At 51.5% G+C, this 19946-nt stretch overlaps 1 protein-coding gene across 2 annotated transcripts in view; it reads right to left on the bottom strand.

Annotated features, from left to right (window-relative positions):
- Positions 1-3782, bottom strand: part of MNT (MAX network transcriptional repressor) — a 29280-nt gene extending 25498 nt beyond the window's left edge. For both annotated transcript variants that reach the window (XR_014616645.1, XM_084218928.1), the window contains exon 1: positions 3637-3782. Coding sequence is in view for 1 of the 2 variants with exons in the window: in XM_084218928.1 (XP_084075054.1) it covers positions 3637-3709 (73 nt within the window). In the remaining variant the exon portion in view is untranslated. The remainder of the gene's footprint in view (positions 1-3636) is intronic.
- Between the last annotated feature and the right edge of the window lie 16164 nt (positions 3783-19946).

Here is a 19946-nt window from a genome sequence, read left to right as displayed (position 1 = left end):
GGCGGGCTGGAGGGATGCACAGCTCCTGTTGTACCTTTCCATGGTATTTGGGACAAAGTGCAGGAAGCACTGGCTCTGACAGGCCACGTGGGCACCAACAGCACATGCTGACCCTGCTCCACCATCCAAGGAGCTACACCTGGGCAGCCAAGCAGGTGAGCTGTCCTACACAAGATGGCCCTGTGCTTTTGCACCGGGCATCAGCGTTTTAAGAGACAGGGAGACAAAGTCATGCACTCTGATAAAAACCATGTATTTCTGTCAGCTGAACAGCTTCTGTGTCACACTTCAGAGCAAGAAATGGCATGGCTGACAGGCAGGACCCAACCCACCTGCTCCCATGCACATGAGGACACTGCTGTCCCTGCTTCTGGCCCAGGGACAGAGGCACGCACTGCAGGAAGAGTGAACCACGACATGCCTCAAATGTACAGGTTGGAAAAGAACAGTAAACATGAACTGACTAACTAAACACTATTATAAACAGACTATGTATTCTTAATACAGACCAAAAAGTCCACAGATGTCCCTTCAGAAGAAACTCTGAAAACACACTTCATCCACTGCTGGCAAGTGCTCTGCAGCCTGCCTTGAGTTTACAGCTCGTGTGTTACACAGCCAGCAAACAGTGTGTTACACAGGCAGCAAGGGAGCACAGACAGGTGAAATGAGTTCAGTGAGTCATGGCAAAACTGGATCTGGCAGATAACAGCCAGCCTGTTAGGTAAGCATGTTTGCTCCAGGTAACATTCCTCGATCCTGTGAGGAGAACAAGGGCTCACTGCTGCACCTTCATCCCAGGGCTGCACCAGGGCTTGCTTCCACAGGCTGCTCACTCTAGCCAGCTTTCTTCTCAAAGAAGTGAATGAAAATGCGCAGATTTCCTGTGTGTAGGGTTCCTTCAGAACCCTATCTCCATACTTGAAAAAGAAAGAGGAATCAAGGGTATCTGCCCATCAAAACTGGGAGTCACCACCACCACTTGAACTGGCTGCACCAAGGCAGTTATCCCTGGAATCCCACAACAATTATCCTTGCCACCCCTGAAATTCAGAGATTGCTGTGTCACAGAGCAAGGCTCTTCCTGAAGTCAAAGTCTAATTGTCACTATGGCACTGTTGTCCTTAGAACTGCAGTGCAGCTCTCTTGGAAGCCTCTGGAAACAGATAAACTCACACTGTGTGTTGGGAGGTGCTTTAACCTCCCCTGAAGAAACCCAGGTGGGTGCGCTGCCGAGGCCAAGGCTAAGGCCACGCAGCACCCTGGTGAGACAGAAGCCAGGCGTGGCAAAACAGCCCCACAAGGTTTCTGGAGGTGCACCCCAACATTATAGTGATGAGATCTGTTGAAAGACAACAGCAAGAGGCCACACAGAGCACAGCACTGAGCCAAGGCCCAGCCACGGACGCTGGGTCTGAGCAGGTTGTCCTCCTCACCCACTGGCACAGGGAAGGTGGCACCACAGCCAAAGGAAACCTTCCTGGCCACCACACACCATTACCACTCCCAGGAAATTAAGCGTGCCCAAATGGCAGGTAGGTGAGAGGAAAAGCCCAGAACTGTGCTTGCTGCAGGGTCACTGCCTGCGATGGCACCACTCAGGAAAGGAATGGTGTGAATGAACTGTGCAGACTCGAGAGAGCAGCAAACACAAGCTGGACAGCCCCAGATGAGCATCTATGGGAAAAACCCTAGGAAAACAAGTATCAGTTACTTGCAATTATGAAAAAATTTGTTTTTCTTAGATCACGGAACATTCCTGGATTAAGCTAAATTCAAGGAAATCAGCACCCTCTAATTCAAGACAAATGCCTCTGGAGGTTGCACACAACAGAGGGAGAAAGGACCCCAGGCTGTGAATCTGGGCCCATGTAAACGAGTGTTACCTGCCTGGGAGGCACACGCTTACAGCAAGAGGGTTACAGCAGCAGCAGTAGGCACTGCTGTCAGCTGCAGACACAGCAGCCCTCAGATTCAGTATATATTTTTTAATGCTGTTCCCAAAATGGATTGATTTTCAGGCCATACTGAACCCCTGGAGTTCCACAGTGTAACTGCGGGTATAACAGACGATAACACTTCGCAGAACACAATATTTCAAGGGGAAGGAGAGGAAGAACACAAGCAAAGAAGCCAGCACAGTCTTACTGTTCTTACTTATTACTTCCTAGTGCTTCCCAGCTGTTCCTCTGCTTGTGCTCTCCCCTGAAATCTTCTTGCCACCCAAAGGTCACTGCAGGGCTCCTCCCTCCCGTGCCAGAGTCTTCCTGGTGTTCAGACTTCCCTGAAGTGGCCACGTTTGCACTGACACTGCTGGTCCTGCAACCAGCCCAGCCCTTATGTGCCTGTGCCCCCCAGCAGCACCCAGAGGCCAGGGCATGCTCATGGTGGCAGCTCCAGCCTGCAGCAGGCTTTGTGTAACACCACATCCCCGCACATCCCTGTGAGCTGCTCCTGGAGCTGAGAAGGCTGCAGGGCGTCTTTTCTTTGCTGTGTTACCCTGCCCATATACCCTGCTCAGCAGTAATTCCTGACTCAGAAGCTGTCCAGCAAGCCAAGTCCCTCCTGCTCCTGTGTAACCCAGAGCACAGCTTGTTAGACCCACTCACAAGATGCCCCCGCAGCGCGGGGTAGTGGGATGGCAGCGGGATAGCAGCGGGATGGCAGCGGGAGCTGTCTCCCAGCAGCAGAGACAAACCCAAACCTGCAGAGGTCGAGCCCCGGGTATTTTACTGCTGCATCATGAGCACAGCCACCACCTGTAAGCCCGGAGCCGGTATCACCGCAGGGCTTGCGGTGGCAAGGAGACTGTCAAGGGCTGGGAAGCAGCACCGGAGCTGTCACCCAGCCGGCGGGGAGCGCGGACCGGGCAGCCCCTGCCCTCTGCAAATCCTGGGCTGTGCTCCGGGCTCGGGAATGCTCCCGGCCCTGCGCGGCCCCTCAGCACCGCATCCCCGTCTGCTGCGTGACTCATCACCGACACAATGGGCGGCGGCACAAAGCGCCGCTCCCGCGGCTCCGCTCGAGTCCCCGCGCCGGGGCCGCCGCGGGAGCGGGGCCGGCGCCGCTCTCCTGCAGCCACGCGCGGGCGGCAGCCCCGCCGCTGCTGCGGCGGCCCCGGGGCACAGACCGCCGCTCCCGGAGGGCCGGGGCCGCCGCAGCGGCGGAGCGGCGCGGGGCGCGGGGACAGCGGGCGGGGGCGGCCCCGCGGGGCTCCCCCGTCCCCACCCCCGGCGCCCCGGGCGGGCCCCGCAGCCCCCGGAGGGGCCGCGCGGGGCGGGGCCGCGCGCACGTGGTGGCGGGCGGGGCCGAGCCAGTGACGCGCCAGGCCCCGCCCTCCCGCCGGCCGGGGACACGCAGCGCGCGGGGCGGGGGCGGCGGCGCCCCCGGCGGGAGCGGGGCCCGGCCCGGGGCAGCCCCGCCCGCACGGAGCCCCCGCCGCGCCGTCCCCGAATCCCGCCCGTGCCCTGACACCGCCCCACCCGCCCCGAGTTTCCCCCGGTCGCATGCCCCGGGCAGCGCAAAGCCCGCGCCGGTGCCCCCCCCCACCCCTCCCCGGTGCCAGTGCCCGTGTAGCCCCGGCCGGCCGCGGCTGTCAGGCGCAGCCCCGCGAGGCGCGGGCGGACGGTCACTCACCACGTGCGGTCTGCTGCTGCTGCGCCTGCCACTCCAGGAACCGCGCCGCCTCCAGCAGCGTCTCGATGCTCATGGCGCGGGCCCGGCCGCCGTCGCCGCCGCCGCCGCCCGGAGCGCGGGCCCGCCCCGCCCGCGCCGCCCCGGGCTCGCCCCGCCGGCCGCAGCGCTGGCGACAAGATGGCGGGTGGCAACAGAAACACAACAGGCGGGCGCTGGCGCGGCCCCGCTACTACGCGGCGGGCGGCGCCAAGACGCGGAGTGGAGCTCGGGGCGCCGCCCGGACGGGACGGAGAGCGCCGGGACGCGGCGGCCGGTCAGGGCCGAGGACGCACGAACACGGCCCCGCGGCCCCGCCGGTCGCGCGGGACGGGCGCGACCCGGGCCGGCTCCGGGGCGGGCGCGGGGCGCGAGACGCGGCGGCGGCCGGTCCGGTCCGGCGGCGGCGCGATCCGGGCGCCGCGTTTTGCGGGCGGCGCTCCCCCCGCAGTGCGCTCGCGGCCCGGGGCGCGCTGTCAGCGCGCGCGGGCCAATGGGCGCGCAGCACAACACGCGTGCTGCCCTCCACATGGGCGCCCCGCGCCGCCGCGCGCCTTAAAGGGGCCGCGCCCGCCGCGCCCCGCGCACGTGCGGGCCCGGCGCCTCCGGCGGGGCTGCCCCGCGCACCCCCGGGCCGGGACCGGCGGAACCGCGCCCCGCGCCCGGCCCGGCAGCGGCCGCTGCGCCATCCGGGCCCCGCCGGCACCGCAGGGCTCCCCGGTTGTGTCCCGTCCCTCCCCGAGCTGTCCTCGGTCACCAGCCGCGGGCGCGCGTGGCTCTGCGCTCTGCCCGTCCTTGCACCGCAGCCGCGGGGTGGCTGCACGGAAGGGAAAAGCCGAACCCTTTTTAAGGACAAAAGCAAGGAAAAGAGAGAGCCCGTTGGAAAGGGTCAGCACAGCAGCGCCTGCTTCCCGGGAACACCTCGCACTGCGGCTGCCCGCGGTTAACTCGAGCAACGTTTTCCTGTATACGGCCCCTTTGTCAGTTGCTTGTGAAACTAAATTGAGCTTCAATTATCCACAAGGAAATTTGCCATTCGAATTTCCATTCTATCTACCTCTGACTGACTTTTGCTTTTTGGCTGGGAAGAAATACTAAAGCAAGAGGAAAATAAACTGGTTAGAAAAACTAGTGCTTCTCACAGAAGGAATGGGATTTTAAAAAAACCACATTTTCATATGCGAATTTTCATTCTACCTACGAACATTAAGGAATTTACAAACCTAAAACTGCCCTGAGACATGGCCATTGAAGGGGGCAAGCACAAATCCCTGTGGGATGGGCTGTGCTGGTTTGTGTAGCTTGGGGCTGGCTCTACAGGTGCTTCTGTTTCCCACTGCCCGTGCTGGGCAGTGAGGGTGATGCCTCACCCTTGCTCAGCATGTGACTGCTGGCCTCATGCACTGCACGTTCATCTGATCCTCTGCAGATGCAAAGAGTCACTTCCTCCCCGGCTTTGCCTTGAACTCATCCTTGTGTTATCAGAATTCCTCACAAGAGTAATGAGAGTAGCGTCATCACACATGAGCAGAAGATGTAGACAACTATGATCAGAAGAGGTAGATAAAATACAGATGTAGATGAAGCCTGGCCAAAAGAACTCACCTGGGGTAGCTTTGGGCAGGTGTAGCTCATGGAGGGACAAGCTCATTTCTCATCGAATTTGTCGGCTGCTTTCCAGTCATCTTGCAAACTGCCTCACCGGCTCCTCCCAGCTCCCGCAATGAATGGAGGAGTTTTCCACCAGGAATGCCTTCCATCAGCCAGCCCAGCTCCCCAGAGCAGCCCGGGCTGTGCTGAGCTCAGCCTGTGACAGCAGCGGGAGCACTGCTGAAAGTCACACAGTGCACGTGGAGTATCAGCTACTCCAGGGCTGCCTGCAGCTGACATCTCGCAAGCTCTTCCCTTTGTAGCCTGGATGTATCCTGGTAGATGTTGCACGTGCTGTGCGTGGCTGTATATGTCAGATTCAATAACCGGGTTGTCTGATCCCAGCAGAGGAGCTGAGGACAGCCCAGCCCCTGGCAAACGCAGCTGGAGAGCAGCAGAGAGCTGGGACACCCACAGCTTGGGCTGGCTGTGCTGTGCATGCTGCAGGCTGTCACTCTGCAGGGCTTAGACTGCTCATCTGGCACTTCAAAAAGCTGGACATCCTGACAGCAAAGTGACTTGGACTTGTGTCAGAGGGGAGCACACGGCTGGGACAGGCACTTTGCAGCCCAAGCTGCTGGTGTGGGCTGCAGTGCTGCGCACCAGATCTGTGTATGCACGTGCAAAGTGCAGTGGTCTCCAACCAGCTCTGTCTGTAATCCTACAGACCACTTGGGTTTGCAGTGCTCTTCTCGATGGACTCGGTTTGAAGGAGGGATTGCTATTCTGCCATCAAACCTGCTGTACAAAGTCACCTCCTACCCCAGCCCTGCCTGCAGCACCACAGCCCAGCCCAGAGACCCCAGCCCTGCAAGGGCCACAGACTCTGGGGTTTAGTGGGTAAGACAAACATTCCCAAACAAGACAACAAAAATGAGTCATTAGAGGAGGCTATGGAGCATACAAGAGGCAGTGCTCTGACTGAGGGTGCTTGATTGAGCACAGCTTTTGAAAGAAACGTTTTCAAGTGCTATACAATAGTTTAGTCCTGTGCTGGGTTAATGCTTTAGCAGGAGGCAAAACATTCCTTCTGCCTGCTCACATCTTTTGCAATACTAATCTCCAAGGAGAGCTGTTTGTTTTGAAACCTTGAGCTCTGTGGGCTCTTGACTGCTAAGCTGGCTCCTAGCTTTGGCAGCTCACAGTAGAAATCAGCGTCATTAAACATTCATATCTGAGTGATGTTTCCTGATTAAATTTACTTATTGCAAGTTTTTGGGCCTGGCTGATGGAGCAGCTTGTGTACACATCTACAATCCCTCAACTGTATATATTTATCTACCTCTGAAAGGCCTTATGGAAGGGTTTTCACTGATTAATTTGACACTGTTACTGGGGACAGGGATAAACCAGAGCACTTACATTACCTTGGTTGACTTTGTGAACACTTTAGGGACAGTGTTGAAAACTTTGCATGTGTGTTAGAAGTACCAAGAGGTCCAATTTCTACTCCATTATGGTCCACACTTGGGAAGAGCAGGCACTGGGCTACCTCCACAACCCTGCCATGGGGCTCAGGGCACCAAGAGGCAGAGTGGCTTGTTCTGGAGTCAGAGCTGTCCTTCCTGTCAGGCTGCCCAGCCTCAGGGACTCTGCTCAGGGTTATGCTGTCCTCCTCACCCGGGCTACTCCTGACAATGACCCACAGCAGGAATCTCTTCCCAGGAAGAGAGGGCTCCTGTGGCTCCTGAGGAGGTGGCACTGCTGGAGCTGCCACATCCATCCCTGCACTAGGGGAACAGGGGTCTCTTCAGTTTCCATCTCTGGTATTAAAAGTTTCAGTTGAATCCTTTGACTGATGTTTTTTGATCTTCTCTAAATATTAGATGTAACTTAGGAAAATTCTCACCTTTAGTCTCCTTATAAGCATATACAGTTTCCAAGGTGAGCCTTTTTACCTGTTTTGAGGAAATGCCCAGGGCATTTTATCTTTTTATCTGTGTATTATTTCCTGTTTAGTCAGTCCTTTAGATCACATTGGATGATACTCAGATTGCCCAGATATTGATCTTTACTATATTGTGCCTGTAGTTGAGCCTGAAGGAAATCACTCTGAAACATTCTAAATGGTGAATTTGGATAATACCCTAATCATGAGGCTGGGCTGTTGTAAATTCCTTTCTTTGTTTCGAGGGTTAATGGTGGCATTATATAAAGTTTGAATGGGCTTAGATTTACTTAGGTAAAATTATGATGATATTAATATATAGACAGTGCAGGAAAAAGCAGCAGTGTTTATGAGGCTCATCATCTTTCCTTACATCCACTCTTCTCCCCCCCACAAAACAGACAAGATTTGAAAGGAGATGACAAATTTCCATTTGAGGATGACACTGTCTTGCAATGGCACAAGACTCACCTAATACCCTACACTTACCCTATACTGGTGATGTGATGGATGTTAAAACAAACACTTCAGCTGTGCAGACCTGGCAGAATAACTGCAATAGTGCTGGAGATCTGACAATCTCCTTCCTGCTCTTCTGCTTGTTTCCTTTCTGGCTGTGCAGAAACAGCTTCTCTGTGCTCAAACCATCCTCAGGATTTCTGCATCCCATGACCGGCAGTGAGTTTAGCTTTCTGGCAGTATTCCTCTTTGACTTTTCCTCCAGCTCAGAAATGATGCTCATTAATTTCCTGACTTTCCTGAGGTCACCCAGGCCCTGAGAGCCAGGGCATCACCCCCAGCGCTGGTGGCTGTGCAGGGACTGAGCTCTGTGTTTGCACCCTGGGTTGAAAACTCTCAGCATCCATCTGCTGCAGCTGGGCTCCACAACTCAGCTTCCAGCACATGGAATTCTGCTCTTCCCTCACTCTGAATAAGCAACTTTTCAGTTCAGGCATCTGAATAATGTGTATGAAGTCACTGGAATATACAACTGCCTAAAGTTTTCTCTCCTGCCTAAATACTTTGTTGCTCAGGGCCTAAATTATCACTGAACATAAATGATTAAATGAGTGTTAATTCTCCCTTTTCAGGCTTCACACCAAATAAGAAATCACCCCCGACTGTGCTTACATGAAAGCAGGAGTTTATCTCAATATTTTCATTTTGAAATTCAAGTACCAAACACAGAAAAACCCACAAGGGTGAAAATAATTAGTGGTGTTTCTTACTGAACCATTCTGACTTTCTCTGTAATCCTTTTATTTAGGGTTTTAATGATGAATAAATTCTTATTGTAAATATTTAATCATGGAGAGTGGTTAAGCAGAACATGTGTGATGAACAGGTCTCACACAGATCTGCTGATATGGCTGAAAAATCACCGATTCCTCCCACAGCAGCACCTGACATCCACCCTGGGGCAGGGCTGACAGGGATTGACAGGGTCTCAGACACTCCCCAGGTTCCTGGTTTTACCCAGTAATCCCTGCACTGGCCCAGGAGCTTCAGCACGACATAAGGACAGTTTATATTATGCCAATAATATATTCATAATATTTCTACTATAAGAGCACATGCTGCTACAGATGAGCTCAGGGGAAGACTCAAACCCTTCCTGGGCTCCCGGGGCTCACACCTGGGGCTGGCTTTTCCTGGAGTTCTGCTGCATGCCATGGTCTTCACTCGTGCAATCTGAGCAGGCCCGGTTTGAGCTCCAGATGGGGCCGGTGTGGGAACACGGGGCAGTACCAGCTGTGCAGGTCTCTCAGCAGGTAAGAACCTGACCTTGTGTGGTTTGCAACAGCGCAGGGAAACTCTGTGCAGCAGGCATGGGCTGCACTCAGCTGCAGAACCTGCTGCTGAACTGCTGAGGAACAGCGGGAGGGAAAGGCCCATCCAAAGTCCATAGACGGCATGCTGAGGTCTCCCAGGTCTGGAGCAACGGTGATGGAGTCACAAACACCGAACGCATCACCGCAGTCTGCTGCAAATACGGTCTGTGACTAAAATACCTGCTTGAAATGATAGAATTTAACCTACAGAATACACAGAGAAGCAATTCTTCTCCCCTGAGAACTGGAATGGGCTCTGCGTGGCTTGGAATCACTTTTGGCTGCATTAAAAGCCCTGCCAAGTGATGCTCCCTGGAGACGACAGCTACCGAACGATTTTGACCGGACCGTGCTCTTCTGCGTAAATGAACGGCCGCGACAGCGCAGGGCGCGCTGAGGGCCCTGCTGAAGCGTTGGGTGCGCTCGGAACAGGGCCGGGAGAATCCGGGGCAGCGCCGACAGCCCCGGGGCAGCGCTGGGCCCCCGTTCCCCGCCGGGGTCCGGGGCCGCCGCTCTCCGGGACCGAGCCCGGGGCCGCCGGCACTCCCGGCAGCCGCCGGCAGAGGGAGCCCCGCGCAGCCGCATCCCGGCAGAGATCCCGCAGCGATCCCGCAGCGATCCCGCAGAGATCCCGCAGAGATCCCGCAGCCATCCCGCAGAGATCCCGGAAGAGATCCCGCAGCGATCCCGCAGAGATCCCGCAGCCATCCCGCAGAGATCCCGGAAGAGATCCCGCAGAGATCCCGCAGAGATCCCGCAGAGATCCCGCAGAGATCCCGCAGAGATCCCGCAGCGATCCTGCAGCGATCCCGCAGAGATCCCGGCAGAGATCCCGGCAGAGATCCCGCAGCGATCCCGCAGCGATCCCGCAGAGATCCCGGCAGAGATCCCGGCAGAGATCCCGCAAAGATCCCGCAGCGATCCCGCAGAGATCCCGCAGCGATCCCGCAGAGATCCCGCAGCGATCCCGCAGAGATCCCGCAGAGATCCCGCAGCGATCCCGCAGAGATCCCGCAGCGATCCCGCAGCGATCCCGCAGCGATCCCGCAGAGATCCCGCAGAGATCCCGCAGAGATCCCGCAGAGATCCTGCAGAGATCCCACAGCGATCCCGCAGAGATCCCGCAGAGATCCCACAGCGATTGCACAGCGATCCCACAGAGATGGCCCAGCGATCCCGCAGAGATGGCACAGCAATCCCGCAGAGATGGCACAGAGATCCCGCAAAGATGCCACAGAGATCCCGCAGCAATCCCTCACCACCTCCCGAGGGTCAGCCTTCTGATGGCTGGGAGCTGGTGCATTTAAGGGAGATTATTCCAGAGCTGCTGACTAGCGGCATTCGGGCTGGCTCGGCAGCCGGCAGGCTGCTCTCCAGGGAGGCTGTGACCTCCGAGGGACGCAGGAACTGGGCTACAGAAAACAGGAGGAAAAAGATTTGCTGCTCCCTGCAAGTTCATTTAAATTGAGGACTCAGCAAAAGAACACTTAATAGACATTTCTTGCCTTTGATGACTTGACCAAAGCTGACCAATGCAAGGGAAAAATGGACACGTTCTGCTCTATTTGCTACAGTCAGTAAAGATGCAAAATATTAAAAATAAACTGAAGTTGCTAGAAAAATTACAAACGAATCAATGTCTGAACAAGGCTTAAACCCGCACAGGAGTGTATTAAGCTCTTCAGAGACAGTCTCTGCACAAGGACAGTGCAAACACCAGCTTAATTCTGTGCCAAGATCCACTTTTATTTTTAAACGTATTCTACAATATACATGTGAAAAATAGAAGTGCTTGAATGGCACAAGCCAATTCAATTTGATAAAAGGTCTGAAAAAGGGTTTTATTTAGATATATGATAAACAGCTTCATGGTTCATAAAAAGACAATTTTCCTTTTGCTGTTTATGTGTACTCATGCTTGTATCAAACAATTGGATATCATAATATATGGCCATGTTAAAATGGAATGATAGCAAAAGCACGTTTTAAGGAACAGTAGCTCTAAAAATCATGCTTTGTGCTTTCAGTGGGACAACACTCCTGGACACTTTAAAATAAAACCTCAGTAACAAAATGATGTTAGAAATGACCTGCCTGTTTAAAAGCAGATACTAAAAAGTAAGAGAGTTGATTGTTTGGCTGTATCCTACCACAGTTGTCTGTGTCTGCTCTGGGAAGGGCCAGGGCCGTCCCAGCCTCAGTCTGGTTTAGGAGGCAACGTGCACATAAATTATTCATCACTCTCAAATCTAAAAATCAATGCTCTATGCTGTGTAATCCAGCTTAATATAACAGTCAGAAAACCCATTTATGAGCAATTTTAGAATAGGTTTTCCCACAAAACCTCAAGGTTGCAATAGCAACAGGAACAAGAGGCGGGAGGCTCTGCCCCTGCGTGTTATGCACAAGTACCCACGTGCCATTCTGCAGATGCCAGCGGAGAGCTGCCTGCATCCTGACCGCCCCTCGCAGGGTGATGAACAAGGAGCTCTATGTCAAACGGTGACAAAGTCTTTTACACTGTTCTTACTCCCTGGAGTAGCAGCACTGGAGCCCTCACACACCTCGCAGTGGTTCAGAGGCCTGGGGGCTGCACCTCCACAACCAATGTACGTCCCAGCTGTGCACAAACAAACAGACACCAACAGAAAATTTATTTACATTCCCTCCAGCACCATGCACTCTATCAGGCCTTCAATAATTAATACTCTAGCTTATGATGTACCTTTCACCCCAGGATCTCAAAGCACTCTGCAGTGTGTGGGGATGGATTTTTATTTTGCTGGAGTAAATAGGGTAGAGAAAGATTAACTGATTGACCAAGGTCATGCTGCGTTAACGTTTTATTTCTTCTCTAGCCTTTAACTGGATAGCTGCTGTGACCTTGGAAAGCTGGAAGAAAACCGCATTTTAAAGCTAACAATGTCAGGATAATCTCCCCTAAAGTGTACCATATGTTTGTGATTAGGCGAAAGAAAAAGCATCAGAAGAATTGCTGGTCGTGCGAGCGTTCACAGTGTTCTCTAGGGTATAATAGCTGGGAGTTTCAGTGGAGCCTGAGAGAAGTGGATGCAAAGCCCCCCTCCATTTCGAGGAAAAATGGTTACTCAGCATCCCTGGGCTCTGCTGGAAAATCGAGCTTGGTTATGCAGGAAAGTTTCTCAATTAGAAAAACTGAGGTGATGAGATGCTCAGGAGCATGTTCTGCTCTGCCTGGCTCCATGCTCTGCACGTGTCCACTCCTCCCACTGAGCCGTGCTCTCGCCAGCTCTGATTCCCCCTACAAGAACTAACCTCAGCAATATCTCTTTTGGGCCTCTCTGGTAATTTTATCCTACCAGCACTCACAAGCTCACCGAGGGTGTGTGCTCTGGGCTACCCCATGGCACAGGCACATGCTGGGAGCCACCGCGCTGCCCTCCTGCACAGACAGCTCTGTGCTGCCACCAGCACCAGCCCGACTGTCCCAGGGCTGCAGCCGGGCTGTCGTCCTCTTGTAATGAAGATAAACTTAACTCATTGCCATTGTATTCTCAAGGGGATGAGGATGTTTCACATTCAACTGTCTTTTCTTGTGGCCCTAAATTGATGCTGTGAAGTCACACCAGTCACAAACCCTGAGCAGCAGCCCTCAGACAAGAGCTTTGGGCTGCAGGATAGGAGCCACTTGACTTGGCACAGAAAGAAAATCTTTTTTCTTCGCAGCTCCCTCAGAAGTGAGTCAGTAGGCCTAACGAACAGAAAACACAAGTTGCCATAGAAACTCACATGCCTTCCACCAGGCAGAGAAACAAATGTAGGCCAATATTTCTGCTTAGCTGGCTGCTGCTCTGGCTGCTCCTGCCCGCTGCGGCCCAGGGCTCCATCAGCAACTTGCAGTTATTTTGCCCCCAGCTGCACCAGACCCTTTCCCCACCACCTCAGGAGTGCACACACGGCCACATGGGCCCACGCAGGGACAGGGACACCGCAGCCACTGAGCCAGCACGGGCTGTGGCTGGCAGACCCCACACGGGGAGCCCACTGACCACAGCAGCAATGGGAAGAGCCCTGGCACTGCAGCCCACGGCTACCCCAAGCAGCACCATCCCCAGCCTTCTGCTGGGAGGCTGGCAGGGAGGGCTGGAGGAAGAATGGCTTTGAAATTGAAGGTTTGTGCTGGATTATTCAGCCACCTTTGATTTAAATAAACTCCTGTTTCTCATCTGTAAAAGGGTGAGCCCCCAGTGGGATGCAAAGGCATGCAGGTCATCCATGTGTGCAGAGCCCTCTGGGATGCTTGAAGAGCAGTGGTTATGTGACATGTGCAATCTCTACTGAACCAGCCTTTGCTTTATTTTGTTCCCTGATCACATGCTATTCTTGGGCTTCACTTTTAATTGTACCACAGGGCAAGTTGCTTTCCTTCTTCCTTTGCTTCTTTGCTTCTGGATTACATTTTTTAATAGGTTGCCTAGTGGCCTCCTGGATATTCAGCGGGCTGTTAAGCAGTAACTGGACCATGAATAAAACCAATCTAACAATAGGAAGAAAGACTACTTTCACCCTATTTTTACTGTAATTTTTTGTGATTCACTTCTAAGGAAAAAAACCCCTAAACACAATAGACATTTGAAACTGTATTTGGCCACAGGCTAGTGTAAACCCGGTACCCAGCTTTGCCCACTGGATAGAATCCTCCACCAGGTTTTTGGACACCAGGAAAACACAGCCGTGAGAGAACAGACAGCTGGGCCCATGCCAGCCCTATGCCCTGTGCCAAGTGCTGGTTCCATCGGAGCAGTTAAAGGAATGTGACCAAAATGATGGAGAAAGCCTTTTCCTCCAGAGTAGAGCCCATAACCCAGACACCATCATGGAGAGGATATTTGTCAGTTCAGCTCAATGGTCTCCAGAACATGTACAATCAGGTTTAATAATTTAAAGGAGCTGCTCGTGGTTAATGAATGGGCTCTGGATCTTGACGGCTGGAGAGACAGGTGGTGGGTGGTAACACCTCTCTTCTGAAAGGGCTTTTGGTTTGAGGGCAGAAGGGAGCATCTCAGTTTGTAAGTGATCTATGTCGTTTGGGCAGCGATGTGACTGTTGGGTTTAATATAATTTCAGGCCTCTCCAGGTAAAGAGAGTTTAATGCAATTATCTACTGATTGTGAATGAAGATATACCCATAACACCCAAATTCCTACAATACATTTACTTTAAGACATCTTAGCAGGAAAATGTTTCTTTTTGCTGTAAAAAATTGAGTGAAAGAAAAATGAAGAATGAATGGAACTGTTTTTAAAAAATGGCTGAAGAGGGTGGTCTGGCCATACTTCTCCCAAGCTGCTGGACTCCAGCAGCCCCCATGCCAGCAGCCCCTTATACCTAGGCAGCCCTTCAGTGTTGCCAGGGCTTTTGCAGGGCTCCAGAGGGCACAAGGAACCTGCTTCCAGAGTGACACACGGCCTTATTCCTGGATCTGCCGCGGCCTCAAAGCCATACCCTTCTCTGTTTACCCCGACACCACTTGTTTGAGGCTGTTTGGTTTTTTCTACCTCGAATGCTTGTTTTCTGTGACATGATCTGCCTGTTTCAGTGGTGACACTAATGTCCCCCCTGATTTTTAATAGTTACTGCAACATAGCTAGCTAATAATCACTGGGTTTATTCTAGATACCTGCTTTGGGAGAGCAAGAGTCAGTAAAACTTATTTTACTGCTAAAAATCACTTCATGGGTTTAATGAAAGTAGAACAAAATTCAGGAGAAACTTTGTGATGTTTTCACAGGGGAAGTGAGAGTCTAATTCTGTGGCTGCCACTGCTGAATTCAGTATGTGGGGCACTTCCCACTGGGAAGGAATGAGTAAGATAGTGTAGAGTTAAAAAAATAAAAGTCCTAAACTTACCAGGAAATGAGAACTTGAGACTGTGCTAAAACTGAACAACAATTTCTAGAAGGTCAAAGACTGGCAAACACCAAAGCTAACTCTGCGAACAGGATCACTTGTCAAGCTGCTGCCCCAGCTCACATCAAGAAGGAACTCACCACTGCCTTCAGTCCCTTGTGTGTTGGCTGAAGCCATACTGACACTCAGCCTTAGAAACTAAGTTTGCCCTTTGGAAAGTATCAAAAAATCTTTAAAAATATGTAAATCATGGAGAATTACAACTGAGAAATCCTTCATTTAGAAGGAAAGCAAATCTTTCTCTTTGTGAACCCAAAATGCGGGTGGAAGGTGATCCCTGAGAGCATTGGCTCCAGCTGAGCAGAGCTGGGACTTCGACCTCAAGCACAGGGGCAGCACTAAAGCCAAGGCTGTGCCCACTCCTGAAGCTGAGGCAGACCTTGATTATTTCACTGCTTCCCACTATGGCCCAAGAAAAAAGAAATTCAAGGTAAGAAGTGAGCATCCTCTCTCCATCTCGGTCTCTCTGCTTACAACAATGTTTTACTTCTCACTGAAATAACTTATGAAGTTCAAAGATTTATGTTTGACTAAAAGATTTCAGTTTTTGTGAGAGCAGATGTAGAAAGCATCAGTATTCACACACTGGATTTGTGCCTACTTGAAAGGAACAGTCTAAAAGAACCACAGAAGAAATTTTCTGTTCAAGAATAAGTGGCAGGTAACCAAGTGCCCAGAATGTTGAATTTGAATGTTTCTCCCCGTACTGAAGTTACCGGAGCTCCTTTATACAGAGCTTTACATGTTGAAAGGAAGGGAGTTAATTGGTGAGTGATCAAAGATTTCTGCCTGGTAATTTACAATCATTCCAGGGCAGGATTCCTGTGGAGAGAAAAGCAGGTATCAGTAGGATGCTAAATGATGAAAGGCTCCTATGGAGGCAGTTATATATTCACCCAAATCTCCTGTAAAAATACAGCAATCTCCTAAGAATTATTAATTTGCTTTTCTGGAGAGGAGACCCAGGGTCAGCACTGTACATCCTCTACCACAAAAATGGAGAGTAACAAAGACTTCTCCCTTCTTTCTGCACTATCAATGCCAGCCATTGCATCTCCTTTCCATGTCGGGGTTCGGGAGCCCCTCTGCTTGCCAGTACCAGGTGAGTGATTTTAATAGCATGAGTTGCATGAGTGAAACTACTTGCATATAGCAACATGCAAAGAACCACCACTGGCACCAGAGCTCTCCCATCCCTAGACACATACTGCCTTGGTCACCAGCCTGCAAGGATGGAAACAGTGCTCCTTGGAAAGTACTTGGTGATTTCCCCTGGCCAGGCGGGCTGGTGCTCCCACATTGAATGGAAGGGGAGGAGGGGAGGCTGCCGCCAGCAGCTGATGAGCTGTGGGATTCGGGGGGGCTCTGGGCAATTCTGCAGGCCTGACCCCAAGGGTGAGCTTTTACATCCCATTCCACCTGGGACAAAAAGTGACAGACGGCATCTTCACAGCTCTAACTGGGACTGTACGTCCGCATGTACGTCTGCAGCCAGGGAGAGCAGCAGCTGCTGCCTTCCTGGGCACGACGAGCCAGCTCCTGCGAGCACAGCCACGGTGGGACGGGATGTGAGAACGAGAGGAGCTCTTGCTGCACTCAGCTGATGTGACCAAGGGCTGTGCACAGAGCCTCCTCTGCTCACAGGCGTCACAGGTCACCCCAGCAGCCCTGGGCTGAATGATGCTGGGCCCTCTCCAAGGGCAGCCTCTGACAGGTTCGAGCCCATGGCCTGCTGCAGCCTCCGAGCAGGCAGGCACAGGGCTCTCACTCCTCCAGGTTCCCCACACAGAGACCTGCCTGTGGCCAGAGCCCTGAGTATCCCAAACCTGGGTCTTCCTGCATCGCCTCCCTGCACGGCCAGGCTCTGCTCTCTATTCCCACCCCATGCTGAAAGCAGATGTCTCGTCTGCGGCACGTCTGCTGGATTTAACTGTCTGTGTTCTGTGTACCAAATTGTCTTTACACTATTAAGAATTGAAAGGAAATGGTTTATACTACTGGAAAGTGAGCTGTGCTAGTGATTTCAAACGGTTTTAATAACCCTTGGTAATTTTTTTCTCCTGCGTTCTCCCAATTTGAAAGCTCAATTAATTTTGAGCTACAACTCTGTCTATCATTTCAACCACATGTGGCAGAGTGAGAACTCATGCAAGATAATGGTTAATTTTTGGTATCTTCTGCTGCCTAAGGACAGGTGTGCTGTCCTAAATAATTAGCTTTCAAAAAGGGATCCCCTTAACCCTTCTCTGAAACTGGGTAGTGATCTCAGTTTTACTTCATTAAGCTCTTGACAGCTCAGTGTACTCACATCTGTTACTGTTTGGTAGTTTGATTCCAAGAACACAAATTGCTTCAATAACTGGCAACAAATTCATTCAGGCTCATGATGCAGATCAAAATCCATCTGTTTACTAATCAAAAGCCATATTTTAATTGTAGTACAGCAGTGGTGTCAGCAATATCCCAACTTAGACCTTCTCTTTGCCCTAAACATGATAGGTAGAATTCTTCCTGTAAGCTGCATTTATTTGAATTGGATGTTTAAATGTATCCAAGGATTCTGAAGTCTGATATTCCAGCCCTTGCCTACAGGATTTGATCAATCTGCTCGCCCTGAGCAATGCTATCAGATATTTTGTACCAACAGGCTGAACCTGAAAGTCTGTTACATCAGTCACTTTTGATATGATTCAAATTAGAACAAAAGAGGAAAACAATGTAATGAATAAAATTTTAACTTGGGTATCCAATTATTTGTTTTCTTGACTAAAATCCTTTGCCTACCCCAGCCATGATAAAGCTGACTAATGTCTATGAAAGTCCACCTGTGCTCAGGTGTCTAGGAGGGACACTGAGGAACCGCAGCTGCATCATTCCCAAAACTTGGAGAAGAGCCCAGGCTGTATCTGGCCAAGCCCCACAAGCTCCAGCATCATGACACAGCCCATGGGCTGGGCCTGGGCCTTGGCAAAGGCGCTGCAGCCCCGGACCCTCCTCAGGGGCAGCGCAGGGAAGAACGGTGCTGCCGAACGGACAGCGGCCGGGGAGCAGCTCTCGGGAGAAAGCCGGGACAGGCCAGGGACCAGGCAGGGCTCTCAGCTCTGCCCTTGCACGGCCAACAGAACGCAGATCAACCACTGAGTATTTCTGCCAGCAAATCTCTCAGCTGAGCTCTTGCAGGTTGTGGTGCCGGCGGTAGTCCTGCTAAAGCCTCTCCAGAGCTCTCTAGGTGCAAAGAATTGCAGCAGTGAAGCCATCAGTGAATTCCTGACCCAGTGAAAATCCAAGAAGTTTTGATGTTAATTATAGATTTCACCCATTATTTTCTCTACTATATGGTAAGTCAGTGAGATCCCAGCTTATTCCTACCTGGAAAGAAATGCCTAAGGGATTTCACAAGCTGGTTAACCCACGACCACTACATTAAGGCTCCAAAACAAATGTAGCCCATTTGCTCAGAGATGACAGATTAATAAATTGTTCCACCTCATTATCCCTGTAATTCTTGATGGCATCGCTTGGAGGAAGTCTGGCAAATGACATCGGCCAAAGGTCACGCTCCTTTTTCAAAAACAAGATTATAAACCTTAATACAAACATAAATGATTCAGTGGATTTATGAAAAGGCAGTAGAAGTCCTGTAGAAGGTCAGGTTCAAACCATACTTGCCAAGGACAGAGCCCGTGCTGGGGAGTCCTGTGCTGGGCACAGGGAGTGGCAGCTGCAGCAGGAGTGACCAGATTCTGACTCCTCTCACCAGGGCCTGTCCCTGGCTGTGCCTGCTGCCCCGCGTTGGGGGCCGGGGTGCAGGTGCTGCTCCTGGGCTGCCCCAGAGCTACAACACCAACAGGCTGGCTCTCAGGTCTTTCCTCTGCTGGAACATCAATCCAAAATATTAGAGAGGATGAAGAGGAGCTTAGATAGAGTTCTGCAATTCCAAAGCCATGAATCAGGATGAGGACTCTCTCAAGCCAAGCTTTAAAGTAGTGCCTCATTTTAAGCTTCTGTGCTTTGCAATATCCCTAATAATCTTCAAGCCTGCAGGGTCAGATTTGCAAGTTTCTGTCAACAACTGCAGAAATGAATAGAATATTTAAAGTAACAAAACTCATGCCTGCAGGAGTGAATGAAAAGGTGAGTATTATGGAAGCTGAGATGAAATTGTGAGACCTGGAAGCTATGAAATACAACTTTTAATATACAAAGATGAGACCAGCTACAAACATGCAGAGGTTTACATATTGATTAGTCTTGGCAGGGAAGCTCATAAAACCAGAAGGAAATAGGAGGAAAGTTGTGGTTCAAAATAATTCCTCTTGATGGTAGTACTCATGCATTTTCTATGTAAACATGTGTAAACTTAGTGGACAATGTGTAGACTAGAGCAGGCCAGAGAAAACTACATCACTAAGCAAAAATACTCCTTTTAGGAATTGCTTCTACATCTGTGGAAATAGGCAAAGATCTGCTAAACTGTAGAGTGGACAGTTTGAACAGGATTGTGAAGAGAGCTGAGTTTTCTACAGCGTGAACAGAGCAGTGCAGCCAGATCCTGAGCAGCACATGGGTTTTCAGGCCAGCATTATGCATGGAAATACAAAAGCCTTTTGCTTTCAGAGGAACAAATAAAAATCATACAAACGCACAAGTCAAGACTGTCTCATGTGCTGAGCCTGACAATGAACACAAAATAATCTTAAACCAAAAACAGTGAGTGAGGAATTCCCCTTATCAACGGAAACCATGTTGGTGAATTGGGGCAGAGGTCTAGGATGCTCTGATGGGTGTAAAAAAAACCAAGAAAACATGAAAAAAGAGAGTTTATTTAGATTAAAAAATCACTGGAAAGTCCCTGTCAGCATATAAACCAAAGCTGTTCCTTGTCACGCACACACTGAGATCTGTGAACTCAGACAGCTGAGGCAGGAGCTTTGCTCTCCCAGTGTCCCAACAGA

Source organism: Fringilla coelebs, assembly GCF_963513975.1.
Source record: "Fringilla coelebs genome assembly, chromosome: 20".
NCBI classification, from domain to species: Eukaryota; Metazoa; Chordata; class Aves; order Passeriformes; family Fringillidae; genus Fringilla; species Fringilla coelebs.
The sequence above is the reverse complement of the archived record's forward strand: the minus strand, read 5'-3'. Positions and strand labels throughout refer to the sequence as shown.